This window comes from Ursus arctos, unplaced genomic scaffold (assembly GCF_023065955.2).
Source record: "Ursus arctos isolate Adak ecotype North America unplaced genomic scaffold, UrsArc2.0 scaffold_16, whole genome shotgun sequence".
NCBI classification, from domain to species: Eukaryota; Metazoa; Chordata; class Mammalia; order Carnivora; family Ursidae; genus Ursus; species Ursus arctos.
The window spans coordinates 41,780,517-41,801,823 of NW_026622830.1; the positions used below are offsets into that span (position 1 = coordinate 41,780,517).

At 42.8% G+C, this 21,307-nt stretch overlaps 1 protein-coding gene across 2 annotated transcripts in view; it reads left to right on the plus strand.

Moving 5' to 3' along the window:
- Positions 1-207: 207 nt before the first annotated feature.
- Positions 208-21,307, plus strand: part of SEC23B (SEC23 homolog B, COPII coat complex component) — a 41,219-nt gene continuing 20,119 nt past the window's right edge. The window contains exons 1-12 of one of the 2 annotated variants that reach the window (XM_026502967.4): positions 208-653; positions 2,642-2,876; positions 4,054-4,111; positions 7,319-7,405; positions 8,599-8,835; positions 8,931-9,016; positions 10,438-10,582; positions 11,014-11,172; positions 11,570-11,685; positions 15,293-15,416; positions 16,897-16,977; positions 20,478-20,567. In XM_026502967.4, coding sequence (XP_026358752.1) covers positions 2,656-2,876; positions 4,054-4,111; positions 7,319-7,405; positions 8,599-8,835; positions 8,931-9,016; positions 10,438-10,582; positions 11,014-11,172; positions 11,570-11,685; positions 15,293-15,416; positions 16,897-16,977; positions 20,478-20,567 — 1,404 coding nt within the window. In that variant the 5' untranslated portion in view covers positions 208-653; positions 2,642-2,655. The remainder of the gene's footprint in view (positions 654-2,641; positions 2,877-4,053; positions 4,112-7,318; positions 7,406-8,598; positions 8,836-8,930; positions 9,017-10,437; positions 10,583-11,013; positions 11,173-11,569; positions 11,686-15,292; positions 15,417-16,896; positions 16,978-20,477; positions 20,568-21,307) is intronic. The other variant, XM_026502968.4, reaches the window with a different exon arrangement.

Genomic DNA, 21,307 nt, shown 5'->3' on the forward strand with positions numbered 1-21,307 from the left:
AGTCCCCGCAGAGAACGCGAATCCAACACAGCGAGCGAGAGGGGGAAACCTGGTAGCAACTTAAGTAAGCACTTCTCGACCTGTCGAACTCCCTAATCTAGCGCCGGCGGTCCTACTCTCCCTCCGTCCCGCCCCTTCCCGCGCTGATACCTTTTCCCGGCAAGCTTCAGTTTCCTCCGCACCGCGCCCCCTCCTTTTTCCGGTGTTACACGTCATCATTCTCGCTTCCCGGTAACTAAGGCGATGGGGGGACTTCCTACTTAGGCGAACGGAAGTCATGTTGGATCAGGGTGAATCCCTGAGGCGTGCAGGTTGCCCCTAGGAAGCAATCCGGCAGGCGCTGGAGTTTTCTGAAGGACAAACGTTTAGAGGTGAACGTGGAGGAACTTAGGATCTGAGGATTTTTGGTTTTGTGGATCCAGGCACTACCGTCTTGCCCTATTCCAAGATGGCGGCGCGGCTTCACCGAAAATCTTGCTTCCGCTCCTCCGCCGGAGAGGCCCTTTTTGATTGGCCAGCGGACGGCGCCGTGGAGTGACGCACAGGGGCGCTGACCAGTCGGCTGAGAGCTGAGCTGGACTTGGCAGAGGGAGCCGGAGCGGGTCTCTAGCAGCTGTGGGTGCGGACGCGGCTAGGTGTACGGCTCCTACCAGGTGAGTGGGAGCGCCGGTGATGGGGGAGCGGAGGGTATGGACAATAGTCTCTAAAGGGACCGAGTAGGTGCTCCAGGGACGAAGCCTTCTCTTGGCGGCTCGGCGGGCAGAGGAACTGAGGGACTCAGTGTCCCAGGGTTCCGCTGAGAGTGACGCGTTCATCGCCTGGCGGTGTGGCCGGCAGGCTTCTGGCTCGGGGACCCTCCGAATCGCGGGGTGCAAAAGGATTCAACCTTCTTTTTTCAGTTGAGTAACCCGAAATGTGGGTGAAATTACTTTTGTTTCGTGGCAGCTGGAACTAGGACCCAGGTTTTCCGACTACTCTTCAAGCGTTAAACTTTGCTTCAACTTGGCTACTGTGTCTTGGAAAGTTATGCTTTCATGGGATGAGTGCGTTCAGTTTTTCGTGTGTTTGTGTGTCTTTTTTCTTTTTCTTCTTTCTTCCTTTCTTTTTTTGCAGATACTGCTACAAAGTCTTCAAAGTTCTTTCATTCACTCATTCATTCAGCTATTAACCTCTTCAGAAAATCTTTCAGGATGTGATGTGAGCCATAAATCGACCGCCCTAGAAAAATGCACGTTAGCACATGCACACAATTTTGCATACAATTTCATAAGATGTATTGACCCTCTGAAGTCCCCCGTTGGTTTTGTGCCCAGAGTTAAGAATCCATGCTCTAGAAGAGGTGAGGGGAGGAGGCAGTGGGAAAAGGAAAGAATGGGTTTTAATATGTAGCTGCCTGGGGACATTGGATGGAGTCAGTACCTTTTAATAATGAACTGTTTTGAATGGGGAAACAGTTATTTAATGAAACCTTTAGAGGTACTTGCTGAGAATTGTGATATTAGAACATGCTTTTATTCCCACCCGAGTTATTCCTTTGCCACTCAGGTAGCTGCAGAAGTGCATCCTGTGTAAGGGTGCTTCAGTTTCCTGCCGTTGCCGTAAAAAGCAAATACATGACTTAGCGTTTCAGTTGGAGCAAACATTTGGAATTTTTGTGGTTTGGGCTGTGTGTAGTAAACGAATTGGTTCATTTGCTTTTCTAGCAATATAAAAACCATTCCCTTAGTCCACGTTATTTACAGTATGTATGGCACTTCTCGTAATAACTTATTAGAGACAATTATTCAGCACTACATGAAGTGAGCACTAGAGGCTACTAATCATGTGGATTCTTTAATTTGCCTGTTTTTCCATTTTTCTTGAGGGGCTTGTTCCCTTGAGCCCTAGTGGCTGAGATGTGTGTTAGCCTTAGCCTAGATTTAAGATGTAAACAGGATGTATGAAACACTCAATGGAGTTGGCATTGTGGGGTTTGAAAAGTTTAGTCTAAATGGTTATTTATTGACCATAATCTTTTGAGGCACGAGCATAAACAACCATGGTGAGGACAGAAGACCTGGTGAAGGACTCATTCAACATGGTGGCAAACCTAGCATTGAAATTTTGGTGATCCCAAGTAGAAATACTTTGGCTCAGAACTGGTGGTGCTTCTCATTAGTCTTCAGCTACTTGCATCTTAAAAATGATCAAATCATGGTAAAATCCCCACACCTTTTATTTATTTCTTTAAGTGCTAGAGAGGGTTGAGAAAGGAACAATAGTCAAAGATAACTGTGAAGTTAATTGGCTTTTGGGGGTCAAAGGGAAGGGAGATGTCATCCTACAGTGACTGGTTCTTCCGGACTAAGTGTTTAAAAAATGTTGGGGCGCTTGGGTGGCGCAGTCATTAAGCGTCTGCCTTCGGCTCAGGGCGTGATCCCGGACTTCCAGATCGAGTCCCACATCGGGCTCCTCCGCTGGGAGCCTGCTTCTTCCTCTCCCACTCCCCTGCTGTGTTCCCTCTCTCGCTGGCTGTCTCTCTGTCACATAAATAAATAAAATCTTTAAAAAAAAAAAAACAAAAAACATTGCATTGGGTGACTGTCTTCTTTTTTGAAGTTTAGTTCAAGAATTTCACATAAAATCACAGCTTTATCTTCAGTTTCTTTTCAGACTATGGCAACGTATCTGGAGTTCATTCAGCAGAATGAAGAACGGGATGGTGTGCGCTTTAGTTGGAACGTGTGGCCTTCCAGCCGTCTCGAGGCTACGAGAATGGTTGTTCCCCTGGCTTGTCTCCTTACTCCTTTGAAAGAACGTCCAGACCTGCCTCCTGTACAGTATGAACCTGTGCTTTGTAGCCGGACAACTTGCAGAGCCATTCTCAATCCACTTTGGTATGGATTCTGTTTAAAACTAGTGAAAAAGAATACAGTAAATTATGACTTTCATGTGACTCTCATAAAAGTGATTCAATTTGGGCAGGTCATCAGATTTGAGTAGAGAAGTGAATGGTGAGATTCTTACGTGGTGAATGCTTATAAAGTCTCCCCAGCCTAATACTCCAGATAAAATTGGAACTTATGGGAATGAAGTAGAAGTAAAGGGAAAGGATTTGAAATTCACTTTTTTTCTTTTTTTTGCTAATTTCAGTTTGCTTTTGGCCTAACTGTAGATTATATTGGTGCTTTTTAAAGCATTTTCCAAAAATGAAAAGCTTTAGACAGTTTTCTCATACTTACCTCGTATGGTGATGCTGTTTGGCAGGGAGTGATAGGCAGGGGAATCACAACTCTTAATGATTGTTAAGTGTAAATTTTTGTACCTGAGATAGTGACCTATGACATTGCTCTTAAATGTGGGCATTATTTGAAAGAATCTTCTAAAGAAGTGAAGGGTATCAGAAATACTCTTTAAAAGGTAAGACTTTTGTATGAGAGAACATTTTTTACTTCATTCCCCTTGCTTTTACTTAATGTCCCCATGTGTACGATGCTGCTGCTCTCCTTTTGAAGAGATAGCCATTGCTTATTAATTTTCTAAATGTAGAAAGGGGGAAAGGAGGTAACTGAAGCATTATCTTTAACCAGTTCTAGGAAGTGTATCAACCCAGAAGCATGCCTCCCAACTTTTTAAAAAAGTGAGCTAGGTGAGGTGAAAGTCAGCCAAGTTTTCCCTGTGCATGAAATGCGCTTTTAGTATTGAAATTTAGTAGTTTCACATATCTGAACAATAAAGATGTTAGAAAAATCACACAGATTATGTTAAGATAATAAGGCAAAAGGGAATAATCTATAATTTATATAAAATCATGAAATTTTAAATATTATCAAGGAACTTAGAAAAGAGAAAAAAAGATTTACAAATTCTTTGTTGCTGCTGTAGGAAGAAAATTTTTGGTGTATTTAACAGCCAGAACTCTTAGCTGCAGTGGACGTTTGCATACCTCCATCCGTTCATGCACACACACAGAAGTGTATCTATGTGATTTACTGAACTTGAGGATTACATTTGGATGCTTTCTACATTAAAAATGAAAATGGTACCCAGCTGTAATATTTATCTTTCTCACAGTCAGGTTGATTATCGAGCAAAACTTTGGGCCTGTAATTTCTGTTTCCAAAGAAATCAGGTATGTGATTTTTTTAAGTGTTTTTCTGTGTTTCATTTTGGTGGAACTACTCTAAAAATATTAAGCGAAGTTGAATTTGTGTCTGCCCTGGTAGTCATCAGTTTCTGCTGAACTCAAGGTGATAGCTTTTCTTAAGCATAATTGAACATTGAACATTTGTGATTTCTCTGTTGAATGGTGACTCAGTTTTGTTGTGTGGGTTTTTATCATTTAGTGTGGAAGGACAGAGAATTCCCTTTTTTTATGTGCTCTGTTAGCAGTGAATATGTTACCATAAGAAAACAGGTATGTTGTCTGTATTTCATTTGGCTTCAGTTTATTCTAATCGGGTAGTGTCCATTATTGAATTTTCATTTTTTGATCTTTGTAATTTTTAGGGTCCAAATACCATTGTTGAGCCTCTTTTGATTTCAAAAATTTAAAACTACTAAACTTAGAAGGAGCTAAAAAATGATGAGAGTTGAGAGTTCATTTGTTTACAGTGAACTGTGTTGTGATTCTAAAACTGGGTTGTGATGATCTTTGCACAACTCTGTACATTTACTAAAAATCATCAAATTGTACATTTAAAAGTATGAATTTTATAGTATATAAAATACACGTCAGTAAAGCTGTTAGAAAAAACTTAACTGTTCCCAACATAGTATACAGTGCTCTAGTAGATCTTTTTTTAATTTTTAAAAATATTTTACTTATTTATTTGAGACAGAGAGAGAGAGTGCGTGAGCACAAGTGGGGAGGAGGATCAGAGGGAAAGGGAGAAACAGACGTCCCCGCTGAGCAGGGAGCCCAAGGGGCTTGATCCCAGGACCCTGAGATCATGACCTGAACCGAAGGCAGATGCTCAACCGAGTGAGCCACGCAGGCACTCTATAATAGATCTTAAAGTATTAATAACATGCATTTATTTATTCTTATATTTGATTATAATTACAATTAACAATCTCATTCTCAGATACATCACACAGTAAGTCCAGCGATTAATAGACCAATCAATGTACTAAGTATAGGCCTGGAAGTTATAAGCAGATACCATTCAAAATTTACCTCCGCAAGAGATTCAGAAGTATATGCAAATCTTTTTTTTTTAAAGATTTTATTTATTTATTTGAGAAAGAGAGTGAGCGAGAGAGCAGGAGCAGGGCGTAGCGAGGGAGGCAGAAGCAGACTCCCCAGTGAGCAGGGAGCCCAGTTCAGGGCTCGATCCAGGGACTCCAGGGTCAAGCCCTGAGCCAAAGGCTGATGCTTAACCAACTGAACCATCCAGGCGCCCCAGTGTATGCAAATCTTAAAGACCTATGTACACCCTATTACATTCAGAATTGAAGTCTGTGTTTAATATAATATTTTTTTAAGATCTTATTTTTAAGAAATCTCTCCACCCAAAGTGGGACTTGAACTTAGAACCCCAAGACCAAGAGTCACATGCCCTCTTGACTGAGCCAGCCCAGTGTCCCTTAGCATAATTTATTGTAAAAATTCTAAGGCATCAAGAGACAAATCTCAGCAGATCTGAAGGGGAGTCCATAGAATGGGCAAAGATATTTGCAAATCATAAATCTAATAAGGGATTAATATCAGCTCATTCAGGGGAGAAGATAATGGGGAGATGTTGTTTACAGGTTCAGAGTTTCAGTTTTGCAAGATGAAAAGAATTCTGGAGACGGATGGTGGTGATGGTTGTACAACATTATGAATATTTAAGATTACTGAACTGCACTGAGTAAAGATTATGATGATAAAACTTAAATGTATTTTACCACGATAAAAAAAATTGGGGAAAAAAATCAATCTATAAGCTATGAATTTCAAATATTTGCAGAAAATTTTAAAGACAAAAGAAAATGCCTGTGATAATATATTAAGCATAAAGAGCAGGTTGCAAAATTATATATACAGGATGGAGCTCAGCTGTGCTTAACTAGAAAAAGTCTGAAAGGAAATAAATACGCTCATGTGTTCACAATAGTGATCTCTAGTTGGTAGGAACATGAGGGTTTTTTCCTTCCTCTTTTATTTACATATTTATTTGAGAGAGAGAGAGAGGATGAGCATGAGCGGGGTGGGGGAGTGGAGGGCAGAGGGAGAGGGAGAAGCAGAAGCAGAGTTCCTGCTGAGCAGGGAGCCTGACAACATAGGGCACGATCCCAGGACCCTGAGATCATGACCTGAGCTGAAGGCAGATGCTTAACCAACTGAGCCACCCAGGTGCCCCCCCCCTTTTTTTAAGTTTGTTTATTCTTTTTTTTTTTTTTTTAAGATTTTATTTATTTATTTGACAGAGATAGAGACAGCCAGCGAGAGAGGGAACACAAGCAGGGGGAGTGGGAGAGGAAGAAGCAGGCTCATAGCGGAGGAGCCTGATGTGGGGCTCGATCCCACAACGCCGGGATCACGCCCTGAGCTGAAGGCAGACGCCCAACTGCTGTGCCACCCAGGCGCCCCTGTTTATTTTTTTTTTCAGTAATCTCTACACCCAATATGGGGCTCAAGCTCACGACCCTGAGATCAAGAATTGTACCCTCTTCCGACTGAGCCAGCCACACGCCCCTTTTCCTGTTCCTTGTATTTTCCTGTACTTGCCAGTTTTTCTAAAATGTACATGCAGTATTTTATTGATAACAGCTAAAATAATAAACCCAAATAAAAGTGTTAGACTTCCATATAAACTATTGATGAGACACCTAAAATCTGAGCCCTTATTTTGCAGGGCAGTGCTTAAGAAATGGTTTGTTACAGTGCATTTTTTAATCATCTAGAAGTTACAACATACCCTAATAGGTTTTAAAAAGTTACAATTGGATGTAAATAAAAAGCAGGGTTATTGATTTAAAATTTTGATATATATTTTTAAATGCAGGCTCTGATTTAGGAGTTTGGATGAGAACTGAGTCTGCATTTCTTTTCTTTTCTTTCTTTCTTTCTTTCTTTCTTTCTTTCTTTCTTTCTTTTTTTAAGATTTTATTTTTATGTAATCTCTATACCCAACATGGGGCTCGAACTCAACCCTGAGATCAAGAGTTGCATGTTCTACTGACTGAGCCAGCCAGGCGCCCCAAAAGTTTGATTTTTGTATTTTAGTTACGTGTTCTATGATTTACAGAATTAATACATGGTCATTACCTATTTTTATAAATGGAAAATAGAAGGTATATCGTAAATATCTTTCACTCCTAATAAAAGATTGCTTTGTTTTCTTCTCTTCAGTTCCCCCCCGCTTACACAGGTATATCCGAAGTCAATCAGCCTGCTGAATTGATGCCCCAGTTTTCTACAATTGAGTACGTGATACAGGTAACTTCTTTGTCATGCATTTAATGAGCGGTGTTAAATACTGAGTTTCTATTGAAATACTTTGTCTTTTGCACCCCTTACTTTTCTGGGCAATTTAAAGCTGTGAAGGCAAGAGGATCCTGAACACTTGGTCGTGGTGCATGTTCACTTACTGGCATTACTTGGTCTTGATAGGCAGCTAGAAAGGGGATCGCTGGTTGAGTTCAGCACCTGTCCCCCACAGCCTTCTCCAGCTTTGTGCTGGTACTCCGTCTTATAGTCAAGCTTAAAAACCGTAGGTTCATCCTTGATTTCTCTTTCTTGTGCATTCCATATCCAGCCACTAGGAAATCCCACTGGGTCTATATTCAGAATCTATCCACAGTCCAACCACTTCTTTCCCCCCACTGTTTTTGTCGTTGGCCAGCCACTCACTTAAATTACTGGGCCATCTCTTAACCCTTCTTCACTTATATTTGATTCTTAACCCAGAAGCCAGAGTAACTCTTTAAAAACATGTCATGTTACTTCTGTGTTCAGAAACCCCCAGTGGTGAAAATGGCTTTCACCCAGAGTAAGAGATAGTCTTCAAAGCCCTGTGTGGACCAGCCCTGTGTTATCACTTGGGCCTTAACTTGTATTAGTGTCTCATTCAGCCACGTGGGCCTCAGAACTTTCCTTGGGCGTGCCAAGAATGCTTCTGCCTGTGGGCCTTTTCCTCTAGCTCTTCCATAGTCTGGAATATCTCTTTCCCCTACAACTGTATTGCTCCCTCCCTCTCCTCTGGGTTTTTGCTCTAACGTTACTGTCTTAAGGAGGCAGCCCTGACATCTTAAGTAATACTGGAGCCTGCCCCCCACCTCTACTCCTGGCAGCCCCTTGTCCTCTCCATTCCAGAAAGTCAGCAGCTTGAGGCAGGCAAGGGTCTTTGTCCTTTTGGCTCACTGATGTATCCCAGGACTTGGAACAGTGTCTGGCGCATGGAAGGCAGGCATTCAAAAATGTAGAATAAATTGTTGGATACCAACAGTTTCTACATTTAGTTTGTTTTAATGTAAGCTGTCATTTAATGAGGTGAGTAAAAGTTAGATGTCCTTATTCCCTGTCAGTAAATACAGATGAAGAGTTGTTATTTACATACCTGATTTGTTTTAAAAAGAGCTGGTTTGGTCTGTTTGTGTACTGATGACCATGCTGTGTTTCTTTGCATAAAGCGAGGTGCTCAGTCCCCTCTGATCTTCCTCTATGTGGTTGACACGTGCCTAGAAGAAGATGACCTTCAAGCACTCAAAGAATCCCTGCAGATGTCCCTGAGCCTCCTTCCTCCAGATGCTCTGGTGGGTTTGATCACATTTGGGAGGATGGTGCAGGTTCACGAACTCAGCTGTGAAGGAATCTCCAAAAGTTACGTCTTCCGAGGGACAAAGGATTTAACCGCGAAGCAAATACAGGTTTGTACCTTGTTCGTACACAAGCAGGAGGAGGGAGATTTCTTAAACATGAATTGGCCTTTGTTATGGGAAATGCGTCTTTCTGGTTTTTTTAGGATATGCTGGGCCTCACCAAGCCTGCCATGCCCATGCAGCAGGCAAGACCTGGTCAACCACAGGAGCAGCCTTTTGTTTCAAGCAGGTGAGCTACCAACATAGACCGTTGCACACAGTAGTGGGCGTGCAGGGCAATCCACTGGACTGAGGGAAGAAAAGTGTTAGAAGTGTTAATTTGTTACTTTTAGAGAAGAAAATAAATGATTAAGCCTAAGAATATTTAACGTTTAACAACCTCTCTAACAACCTGGTATATAATTGAAACTCATAACTAAGTTGTGGATGTGCACGTACATATGCATGCACATATTTGTGTGGCTAGGTTTGCTCAGAATGTCTTTCCTGTTAGTGTCGTACTATCATAAATGTTTTGAGACCACTGTATTCAAGCCTTTCCCTCCTTTTACACTTGGCCGTTCTCCTTTTTGAGCCTTAAGTAAAACTAGGAAAACTGAAGGCTTCTGTGAGGTGTCCTCCAGCAAAGCTGAGACCAGGCACTTCCTTTTCTCAGCGCTTTGAGTGCCTGGGGCTGCCTGGGGCCAGGTTAACAGTCAGCAAACATGATAAAATGCATTGCCTGACATGCTGGGGACAGCTGCTTACTGTGGTAAGAAACCAGTGCTTCTCTCTGTATTTACTCCTAAGGCTCACAAGAAACACTTGAGAATCACTTTATTTATTTTTTATTTTTTAAAAGATTTTACTTATTCATTTGAGACAGAGAAATACAGAGAGAGAGAGCATGAGCAGGGGAGAGGGAGAGGAAGAAGCATACTCCCTGCTGAGCCAGGAGCCCGACGTGGGGCTCAATCCCAGGACCTGGAGATCATGACCTGAGCCAAAGGCAGATGCTTAACCATCTGAGCCACCCATGCGCTCCTGAGAATCATTTTAAAGATCTTTAGAATGGTGAAGGTCGGGGTGCCTGGGTAGCACAGTCATTTGAGCATCTGACTCTTGATTTCAGCTCAGGTGATGATCTCAGGGTCATGAGATTGAGCCCCGTGCTCAGTGGGGAGTCTGCTGGATATTTCTCTCTCTCTCCCTCCCCCCGCACTTCTGCTCCTCCCTGCTGCGTGCGTGCCTGCACACATGCAGGCACGTTCTCTCTCTCTCCAAAATAAATAAATCTTAAAAACAACAACAACAACAACAAAAGATTGATGAAGGTGGTTCACATACAGGAACTTTACATGGATTGAATTCATGTTAGACCTGTCTGTAGGATTTATTTGCTGCTTAAATTTAACTAAACTTATCTGTTTCTATTTAAATTCAGCTTTTTTCCATGCTCTGTGTGTGTGTGCGTGTATGTGTATATATACACATAAATTGCTGTATATTCAGCTTTAAACTGTATTCTTAGATAAAATTGCTTTGAAGAAAAAAATTGCTAGTTTTTACTACTATGAGTAATTATTTTGAAGAGCTATAACTGTCATTTAGGGCTAAAGACCAGACTACTTTATTAAAACAGGATTGATATGTCGATTGAAAATCATGCAGATTTCTGCAGCCTGTTCACAAGATTGACATGAACCTCACTGATCTCCTTGGGGAGCTGCAGAGGGACCCATGGCCCGTGACTCAGGGGAAGAGACCTTTGCGGTCCACTGGTGTTGCTTTGTCCATTGCCGTTGGCCTGTTGGAGGTAACTCAGAATTTACCGGGGTGCCTCAAACCATGCAAGCTTGTTCTAGCAAGTTGTATTTGCTAGGCTTGTTTAAAAATGAGTTGTGACCTAAGTCAACTGACTGCGTTAATGTATCAGAAAACGCTTCAGTTATTGTTATTACCCACAGTGAAGGAGCCCCATACTGTTTTGAAAATACCAGAAGTTTTCATGAGAAACACAAAGCCGTTAGGGCGGTGGCAAGTGTTCACAGTGAATTAATAAACGTGTATGAAGCCGTCCGGCTAGAAGGCATAACACTGCTTTTGTGCATTGTCATCTGTGTTATTTTCTGCTATCGTCAGTATTCAGCACAGCTGAAGAGAACTGTTTGGAATGTTTTTTAGGGAGACGGAATCATACTCAGGGTGGGCTGTATGTTTCTAAAATGCTGCCATTTACTGTTCTAGGGTACTTTTCCAAACACAGGAGCCAGGATTATGTTGTTTACCGGGGGTCCCCCCACCCAAGGGCCTGGCATGGTGGTTGGAGATGAATTAAAGGTTCCTATTCGTTCCTGGCATGATATTGAGAAAGATAATGCACGTTTCATGAAAAAGGCAACCAAGGTAGGTGCTCCTGACACAGGCTGTAATTCTGGTTACCCAGTGCTGGGTTTGGGCTGTTCTGGAGTGACAGCTAGTTTGCTGAGGCCATGCTTTGTGGTCAGCAAATTGCTCTTGCTCAGGTGACCTTCCAGGTCTTGGCTGCTGTGAAATTGGTGCCCCAGCTCTGAGTCCTTACTTGGAGTGGGTGATGGGGGCGCCTGGGTGGCTCAGTCGGTTACTTGGAGTAGGGTGGTCTTAAAACTGCTAGAAGTGTTTTGAGATTGAAAACTATATGTTTATTGGGTGTTATAAAGAAAACTGTCTCCATATTCTTATGTTTGGTTACTTCCATTTGGTATAGTAAGATATGCTTGGTGAATAATTTTGTTTCCTAAAGGTAATTTTTATCCATTCACAGCACTATGAGATGCTTGCTAACCGAACTGCTACAAATGGTCACTGCATTGATATTTACGCTTGTGCCCTTGATCAGACTGGACTTCTGGAGATGAAGTGTTGTGCAAATCTTACTGGGTATGTTGACACCTGGGAAAATAGAGTATGTGTATTTTAAGGAAAGAGAAGTGAGTAATGGAACCATTGGAATGTGCAAGGCTGACTTAGATAAGCTTTCAGAAGGCTCCAGGCTGTGGTGTCTGTGGCAGGGAGGGTGTATGGGCCTCTTGGAGAAAGAAGCAGTGATTAGCAGGAGGTTGCAAGGTTCACTATGAATGAATCATATCAGAGTAACTTCACTTCTTCCTTAGAGTTGTCACAGAATCTATAATAGGGCAAGCAAGCAAGCATGGAGTATGTGGCCTTCAGCAAGCCACTTCCTGTGAGAAGGGGGGGGGAATAGGGTCTGAATGCCAGAGCAGTTAGGAGACCCCTCGCCTGACTTAGTAACCGCATGTCACGCCCAACATGGAGCATGAGCCCAGGCTGGAGGGTGCACAGCAGGGCGTGCCTGGCGCCTAAGTCCGTATCACGTAGACAGGTCACAGCGCAGAGCCATAGTGCCCAAGGCACAGTGGGGCCTCACCAGCAACCTTCAGGGCTCCCGGAGACTGATGAGAAGTGTACCTCCTTGGGCCTCGCCCCAGACTTGCTGAACCAGACTCTGAGGATGCAGCCCAATAGTCAGCTTTTGCACGCTGTCTAGGGCATTCTGTGCACGTGCGTGTGAGAACTGCTGGTGTGCACCACTGGTCTGAAGCAGGCTGCACACCAGACTCTCCCAGGGAGCTTTATTGTTTATTTTTTTATTTAAATTTTTAAAATTTCATTATTATTTATTTATTTAAAGTAGGCTCCATGCTCAGTGTGGAGCCCTGCCGGGGAGCTTTAAAAGCTACTTTTGCTTGGTGTCTTGTCCCTCAGTGATTCTCGTGTAGTGAGCGTAGGGTGCAACCCAGCATCAGCACTTGTTAACCTTCCCTGGGTGTTTGTAACATGAAGCAGAGTTTGAGAACTACTGGGGTGGACCTTTAGTGTCCAAAGTGTGGTTGAACACAGGCAGCATCAGCCTCGCGTGAGAGCTTGTAAGGAACTAGCATCTCAAGCCTTACCCTAGACCTTTTGTGTCAAAACCTGCATCCGATCCCAGGTGGCTTGCACAGAATTGTTTGAAAAGTACTGGCATAGAGCTGTGGGGTGTTCCCGAGATTGTGCATTTCTAACAAGCTCCCGGGTGACACTGCTGGCTTTCACTAAGTAACAAAGGGCATGTAGAAAGTAGAATCCAAGTCACTCGAAGCAGTTCCAGAGAGCAGCAGATGTGTTAGGTGACCAAGGCCCAAATGACACTGACAGAGCTATAGCAGTGAGCCACATTTAATAAGCTGGATTCCTACCAGTAGCCTCCAGGAGCTCTTGTATTAGAGCATCCACGGAATAGCCTTACTGTGTTTGTGTACATCCCTGAGTTTACACACCAGAGTTTGTGTGGTGTGTGTGTGTGTCTGTGTGTCTTTGTGCCTGCGTATCTCTTCTGTGGAAAGGGACCATCACTTTTATTCGATTCTCAGTGAGGTCTTTGACTCCTGAATAACTTGGTATTTAGGTCACATAATCTGTTGCACAAGTATAGTATCGGAAATGTGTTAGCAGTGACATTAAAAAGAAGTCTCAGAGGTTTTAGTTGTGGCTCAATGTGAGCCAGCCATTTGGGATGACTTCCAGAAAAGGCAAGGTGATCATAGGCTGTGTTACAGGAATTGATTATCTTCGGAGAAGATCATAGTCTTGGTTTCCTTGGTGCCAGGCACACCCAGATTATATCATCTTCCATTCTGAGCATTTCAGTTTCAAAGGGATATGTAGAGAAACTGGGGGTGTTCAAAGGCAAATGGTAAGAGTGGTGGAGAGTACTTGAAACTGTGTCATAAGGAGAATGATTGAAGGATCTAGAAAAGATACCACTGAAGACAGATGGGACGTGAGATCTATATTCAACAATTGAAAGCCTCTTCTGTGGAGAGGGCATCAGATTGGTTGATTGCGTATATGACCAAAGGGGAAAACTAGAACCAGTGGTGGGAGCTGCTGGGAAATAGAATTTCACCCAGTATGAAGAAAGCAACTCTCAGCACTGTCCATGCCTGGAATGGACTGCCTGTGGCATGTGCTCCTGGTGCAGGAGGCGTTCAAATCTAATCTGGGTGATAACCTGGCAGGTATGTTGTAGAGGGTTGGCGTGAGTCAGGATTAGGTTTGTGTGAGTGCAGCGGAGGTAGGCAGCCAGGGCTGGGATATTGGTTTCATCTTCATTGGGGCTGAGGCCTTTGCTATGCTGCTCCACCACCTTTATGTGCTACCTGCAGTTCAGGATGCTAACTGGGCTCACTGTGTTTGAGCAGCAGGAGAGAGGAAGAGTCAAAGAAAGACACATGCCTTCCCATGAGAATGCCTCCCACAAATCACAGAGGCCATTTCCAACAAACAAACCTGAGTTATATGGCTATGTGCAAGGCAGGCTGGAAATGTAGCCTTTTTTTCCAGGGAACCATGGATCCCATGACTAAGGAAGGGGTGGGAAGGGTGAACATTTAGGGCCAAAGAGTCATCTCTGTCCCTAGAGGGGTCAGGCAGTCTGAGATAGCTTGACCAGATGATCTTGTGTTCTGCCCAGTTCTGAAATCCTGTTTGGTGATCGATGGCTGGATGCATAACTTGTATCAGGCTGTGTTTATCGGCCCCAGTATGTGACCTGCTGAAATTTTGAACGGTATTTTCCTCTAACTTGAAATAGGCATGAATATAGGTATTCACACACTAGAAGAGATAATTCACATACAGCCAAAGAGTCAATGTTCTGAGGCAGTGAATTAACTTGAAAAGAATCTGCCGCAGGCTTGAGAATTTCCCCTACCAGAGAAGAGTGAGGGGAGCTGGACACATTTCCTCAGTAGATATAACCTATTAAACCTGTAGGTTTATCAGCGAAGGGTTCTTTTGTTTTCTTTTTCTTTTGAAATAATTACGGATTCACAAGAAATTGCAAAAATAGTACAGAGAGTTCTGCCCATACTCTTCCGCATAGCAGCTTCCAGCAGTAGCATCTTACAGAAATGTAGTGCAGTGTCAAAACTGGGAGCTGACATTGGTATGATGTAATGAACTATATTACAGAGCCTACTTGGATTTCACCAGTTTGTACGGGCACTCATTTTTTAACATGCGGGTATACAGGGGCACCTGGGTGGCTCAGATGGTTAGGCTTTGGGCCAGGTCGTGATCTCTGGGTCCTGGGATTGAGCCCTGAGTTGGGCTCCAGGCTCAGTGAGGGGTCTGCTTCTCCCTCTCCCCCTGCTTGTGTGCTCTCTGTCTCTTTCAAATGAATAAAAAAAAGTCTTAAAAAAAAAAAGTGGATATGCATAGTATGAGACTGTATCATCTATCAGTTTGTGTAACCACCACTGTGTTCAAGATTTAGAACTGTTCTAAGGAGTCCTATCTTAGAAGTCTTGAAAAGAGTGTCTTTCTTAAGTACACATTGAACTTGCTGTTTCCCATTCAAGTTAGCAGCACCTTCATGGGCATGGGGTTTTTTCCTTTTTTAAATTATTGTTTGTGAACACCAGGGAAGCATCCAAATGGCTTTCAGTCATGCTAAACGTTCACTTTCTTCTTTCTTTCCTAGAGGCCACATGGTGATGGGAGACTCTTTCAACACTTCTCTCTTCAAGCAGACGTTCCAAAGAATTTTTAGTAAAGATTTCAATGGAGATTTCCGCATGGCATTTGGTGCTACTTTGGAAGTGAAGGTATGATAGCTTTCTTTTTTTTCTTTTTCTTTTTTTTTTTTTTAAGATTTTATTTATTTATTTATTTGACAGAGATAGAGACAGCCAGTGAGAGAGGGAACACAAGCAGGGGGAGTGGGAGAGGAAGAAGCAGGCTCATAGCTGAGGAGCCTGATGTGAGGCTCGATCCCATAACGCCAGGATCACGCCCTGAGCCGAAGGCAGACGCCTAACCGCTGTGCCACCGAGGCGCTCCTGATAGCTTTCTAATGCTTCAGTGGAAGATTAGTGCTCTTACTTACTTAGTAGTCAGACTGGTAGAAGCCTCACCTTGCTGCACACAGACATCTAAAGGTAAATTAAAAGGTTTCCAGCAAAACAGATGAAGAAGGTATATTGATTCTATCCCTTTGCTTCTTGAAGATGACCTGTATATTAATTAACGTTCTAAACAAAGTGTTGTCTGGTTCCCCTGCAGGCTCTGCTCTGTCCTGCTTTAGGACAGCAGGCCTCAGAAGGGGTGGTGGGCTGAGCACAGAGGCAGCCACATGGTGTTGGGTGCCCTCCCCCCCCCTCACTGCCGCCAGTATAGGCCACCATAGTCACAGAACCATGTTTATATTTAGCACCTGGCTGCAGACTAGCCAGAGTACTTGAAAATTAGTGCAGCACTGTAAGTTTGGGTCTTGTTTTTTCTTGTAGGGACTGAAAGCCCTGCACACTTGATTCTGAGTCATTGAGAAAACATTAGAAGGAGCTGTTACATAATGGGATTGGGATTATTACTTTGAGATTTAGAAATAATCATTAAATCATTTAGATTAAACTTTAAACAATCTTCTCAGATGTTTGAGGTGTTTTTTTTTTTTAAGTTGAAGAGGAATAGACTTTAATGAATTGAGATTTTAAAATCTAAGTATATTGGCCTTGTTATTATGTTGGAGTTCATGGATTAAGTATTTTTAAAGCAACATAAAATGGTATATTCACTGATGAGAAAGTATAAATAATTACGATTAAGTACATGGGATTGGGAAAAAGTGTATATTGTTGGTAGAATTGTTATCTTCTTTGTGTATAATAATTTCAAAGGTGAGGGGGTGCCTGGCTGTCTCAGTCAGAAGTGCTTTAGACTCTTAATCTCAGGGTTGTGAGTTTGAGCTCCACGTTAGGTGTAGAGATTACTTACATAAATAAGCTTTAAAAAAAAAAAAAAGGTAAGGTAGATCCTTGGTTTAAAAAAAAAAATCAAAAGTGAGAGTTGAAAATACCGCATCATTTTTGGAACAAAGTTAATGCAGTTTAAAGGAGGATTTTATTCAAGTTTGCATCGGATGTTGTGGGCATGGAAAAGCTTGTTAAGAGCGTGATCATTATAGGATTTCTTCTCGGTGGAATAGTAACGCTGCCATGCTTTACCTCTAAATTTTAATTGTGTCTTTTGTGAAAGGGTGGTTTTCAGTGGATTTTAACTTTCTATTCTTGTGTATTTCCATTTTAGACCTCTCGGGAACTGAAAGTTGCAGGAGCCATTGGTCCTTGTGTGTCTCTGAATGTGAAAGGACCATGTGTGTCAGAAAATGTAAGGAAAACTCCATCATCCTCACCTCCTGTGCACTGAAATACTAAGGATTTAACCCATTATAACCCTTAGAAATGTCAGAGCAGGGTGATCTTACATTGTGTCACCTGTTGGGATGAGTCTGTGGCGAGGCAAGAAGGGCCAACTCTTACTGATGACCACAACTCTGAGAGATGGTGTCATATCTGTCTGTCCATCAGTCTACCCAAAGGGTCAGAGAGAGGCTCAGAGGAGTCAAGTATTTTGCTTGCTGGGTCAGAGCTGATAGGAAGGAGCTAGAGCCCAGGTTCCCCTGACCCCACTGTCCTTGTCTGGGTCTCTGGGCCAGTGAGCCACAACGTATTCTGTTTAGCAAGGCAAGCATTCAGCAAGATCCTTCAGGAATAAACCTCTGTGCTTGTTGCCCTTAGAGGTGATACCTTGGTCTCACTTCTCAGAGACCGTTTTGAGGTGGGTGGGCATGAATGACTGTTGTGTATGCAGATAGCTATGTTCTTTGGGTAACAGCTTTTGAGAACATGTGAACGAGGTTAAGGTAAACTAGGTGGTGAGGTGGCTTTGCCGGTGGCTCACTTCCTCTGCTTATACTTTAGCTGCCAGGAGACAAACCACTGGGTCCAGTGAGGCCTGTCCAGGGTAGTTCTGGGCTGGGGTTGTCCCAATCCCGTCCTTCCCTCGTTGTCGTCTTCAACAAGACAGTGGTCTTAGAGCCAGACATGGATACAAGGCACAGATCTACCCCCACCAGTCTTGTGTCCCGGACAAGGTATTTGTTTGCTCTGGGATTCAGCATCTTTAAGTGGGAAGTCAGGATAGTAATAGTACCTCACTTGACAGCGCTGTTGGAAGGGCTAAAGGAGTAAACTCAGGTAAAATGCTCAGAAGAGCCCCTGGCACGATGGAGGCTCATGCCAGATTTCATTTTTCACATCCTCACTTTGTCTTTGTCAGCAGTGAACATTCGCTTAGTGACTACTTTGATTAACCTTTTGTTGAAGTTGCCAGAGGCAAAGTGATTTCAGAGAATATTCCTGTAATCCCTTGGGCAAGGCAGCTGGCTGCCCCAAAGCCCATCTGAGTCACCCGTTACCCCAGTGTACTAAGGGACTCGTACCCCTAATTCCTGGCGGGGCTTCAGAAGGCTGCCCTGTTCCCAGATAGGTTCCATACACTTAAAATCTGCTTAAGAAGGTAATTTTATGGGGGCGCCTGGGTAGCACAGTCGTTAAGCGTCTGCCTTCAGCTCAGGGCGTGATCCTGGCATTCCGGGATCAAGCCCCACATCAGGCTCCTCCACTGGGAGCCTGCTTCTTCCTCTCCCACTCCCCCTGCCTGTGTTCCCACTCTTGCTGGCTGTCTCTCTGTCAATAAATAAATTCTTTAAAAAAAAAAAAAAAAGTAATTTTATGAATCAGTACGAGCCAATTAGCTGTTCTAAGATCCGGTAGGAATCATCCATGAGATTTTGGGAGGGGCTTGGAGGATGCAAAGAAGGGGGAAATACAGTTCAACCTACAGAGAAGCTTCAAGAAGAGCATAAGGAATTCTGTATCTGCACCATTTAGAGTCAGTGCTTGTTAACATTTGGTCATACTCGCTGTCCTCTTTCTTTGTAATATTTGCTTTGTCTATCTGGTCATTATCTGTCTGTCATGTTCACTTTATCGTACTTCACAGAACCTTGGAACAACAAGCTACAGAGGTCACGGCACTTAGTCTTTCAGTGTGCATCTTCTAAAATTAAGGATGTTCTCCTACCGCAACATATCAAACCTAAGAAAACAGTAATTTGCTAATATCATCTGTGTCTAGTCATATTCTTTCCCTAATTTCTCCCCAAATACCCTTTGTAGCTGTTTTTCTCACTCTCTAACTAGTATTGCATCTAGCATTATATATTCTTAGTCTTTTTAAATCTGTAACAGTCTTCCTGTTCTGCAGGGTTTTTTGCTTTTTTGTTTGATGACCGTGACTTGTGCCAGGCGTCTGTGTCTTCTGCAATAGAGTGTCACACACTCTCAGTGTATCCGATCGTTTTCTTGTGGTGGTGGTGAGCTGGTTACTATCCTTGTGTTTCCAGCAAAGTAAAAGTTAGATCAGTGATTAGATTCAGGTTGGACCTTTTTGTCCACCACAATTCCTGAATGATCTTAGACCTCGTGTGTTTCTTCAAGAGGCACTTCTGTCTGGTCATGTGTTAGTGGTGCTGAGTTAGACTGTGTGGAGAAGGTGAGGACTGCCCCACGTCTTTCTGTTATTAGGGCACGTTTCCTTTTTGCCATTAGCAAGAAATCTGTTGAACAAGATCATAGCAAAATATGAGTATCTTGTTTGCCAACAGCCTTTCACCTAATGGTTTAAGCAACCATTGATTATTCTTACTTGAATCATTGTTTCATTGGAGATTATAAAATGGTGATTTCCTCATTTTATCTTCATACTTACTTTGGTAAAGGCGGGGTAAATCCTTACATAAGGAATTTGTGCTTTGGTGAGAAACTGTACTTTTGGGGCTCTGGAGGGTTTGTGGCCCACTCAGGCATTGGTGCTTATGGAAGAGGAAAAATTTTCTTTTTCCTCTACCCATCTTGATTTAATTGGCCAGAGCCCTGCAAATGAGACTGACAAAAGACAGGTTTCACAAGAGAAAAAATTTACGTACGCACTGTGCATAAACATGTCACATGTACATACTCAGGGGTAACTCTAAGGGGTGGTTAGAACTTGGGATTATGTGACATCTTAACAAAAGACCAGTAAATCTGTAGAAAAGTGACAAGACACAGGAAAGGCACTTTGAGCTTCTAGGGGTGGCACATTGTGGAAAAGCAGATAGATGGGGGGAACTAATGGAAGAGAAGGGTTGGTCTTAGCAGGTTTGTGGTGTAGATTTTTCTTGTACCGTCTCTGGACTGATAAGCATCTCGAGTTGTCTTTGGTGATTGAGAATGATTCTGCCCTTGGTAGGAGGAGGCAGAGAGTGTTCTTGTCTGCTTTTTTTAAATTACCTTCAGCTTAAAATAATCCTTACTTCAGAGTGGCGTATTTTGTGATGGCATACACCAAACACCTTGATTTGAAACTTTATATTAAAAATTGAGGTGGGGGGCTCGGTTGGTTGAACAACTGACTCTTGATCTCGGCTTAGGTCATGATCTTAGGATCGTGGGACTGAGCCCTACGTCAGGGGAATCTGGGCTCAGTGGGGAGTCTGTTTGAGATCGTCTCTCTCCCTCTGCCCCTCCCCCCCACTCGCTCTCGTGCGCTCTCTCTCTCTTAAATAAATAAATCTAAAAAGAAAAAAGCTTAATTTTAGAGTCCTGTAATAAATCTTAAATCTTTTTCTGGCTTGTCATTGTGATTTTTTAAGTTAAATGTGAATTTTCATTTGGAGTGGGATCTTCTAAGTAGTCTACCACTCTCAGAGTCAGTACTTGTCATCGTGTTAACCACAGGAGTGGCTTTTTTGTTTTTGTTTTAATTCCTCTTCTGACCCCTAGGAACTTGGTGTTGGTGGCACGAGTCAGTGGAAAATCTGTGGCCTGGACCCCACATCTACACTCGGCATCTACTTTGAAGTAGTCAATCAGGTGAGTCGGATTTCTTCGTGAGTATTCATGTCTCAGTGTTGTGTTTTTTGATAATCACAGCCTGGTGGCCTCAGGCTTCTTTCTCTGTGGACTGATGCTACTTTGGGCTTGTGTTTGCCTGATACCAGTCCAGCATGATTTTTTTTCCTTTCAGGGTTTGGTCAGAGGCAGGCAGCATATTGCTTTCATCACTTAAATTGTTGGACTGATAAGCTCATCAGAAGGGGAATGGCTTTTACCGGCCATCATAATGTTTGTGAATATTTGATTGTCAGTTGTTTCCCCAGTATTCTATTTTAAAAAATTCTGTTTTACAGAAAAATGAAGAATTTTGCAGTAAATACTTGTATACCTACCATTCAGATTCTGTAGTTAACATTTTACTGTATTTACTTTGCTTTGCCATATACCTTTTTATCCATCAATTAATCTTATTTTTGTTGCTTTTTCTTTTAAGAAAGAGGGGTTGTACTTTAAATTATCCCCAAACTATAATAAACATGTTTTATCATGCAAAAAAAAAAAAAAAAAAGAAAGTGGGGTTGTGAGGGAGGGGCAGAGGGAGAGGGAAAGAGAGAATCCCAAGCAGGCTCTATGCCCAGCACAGCCCTACATGGGGCTTGATCTCATGACCCTGAGATCATGACGTGAGCTGAAATAGGAGTCGGATGCTTAATCGACTGAGCTACCCAGATGTCCCTTATTTTTGATGCATTTTACAACAAATTGTACTCCTCAGT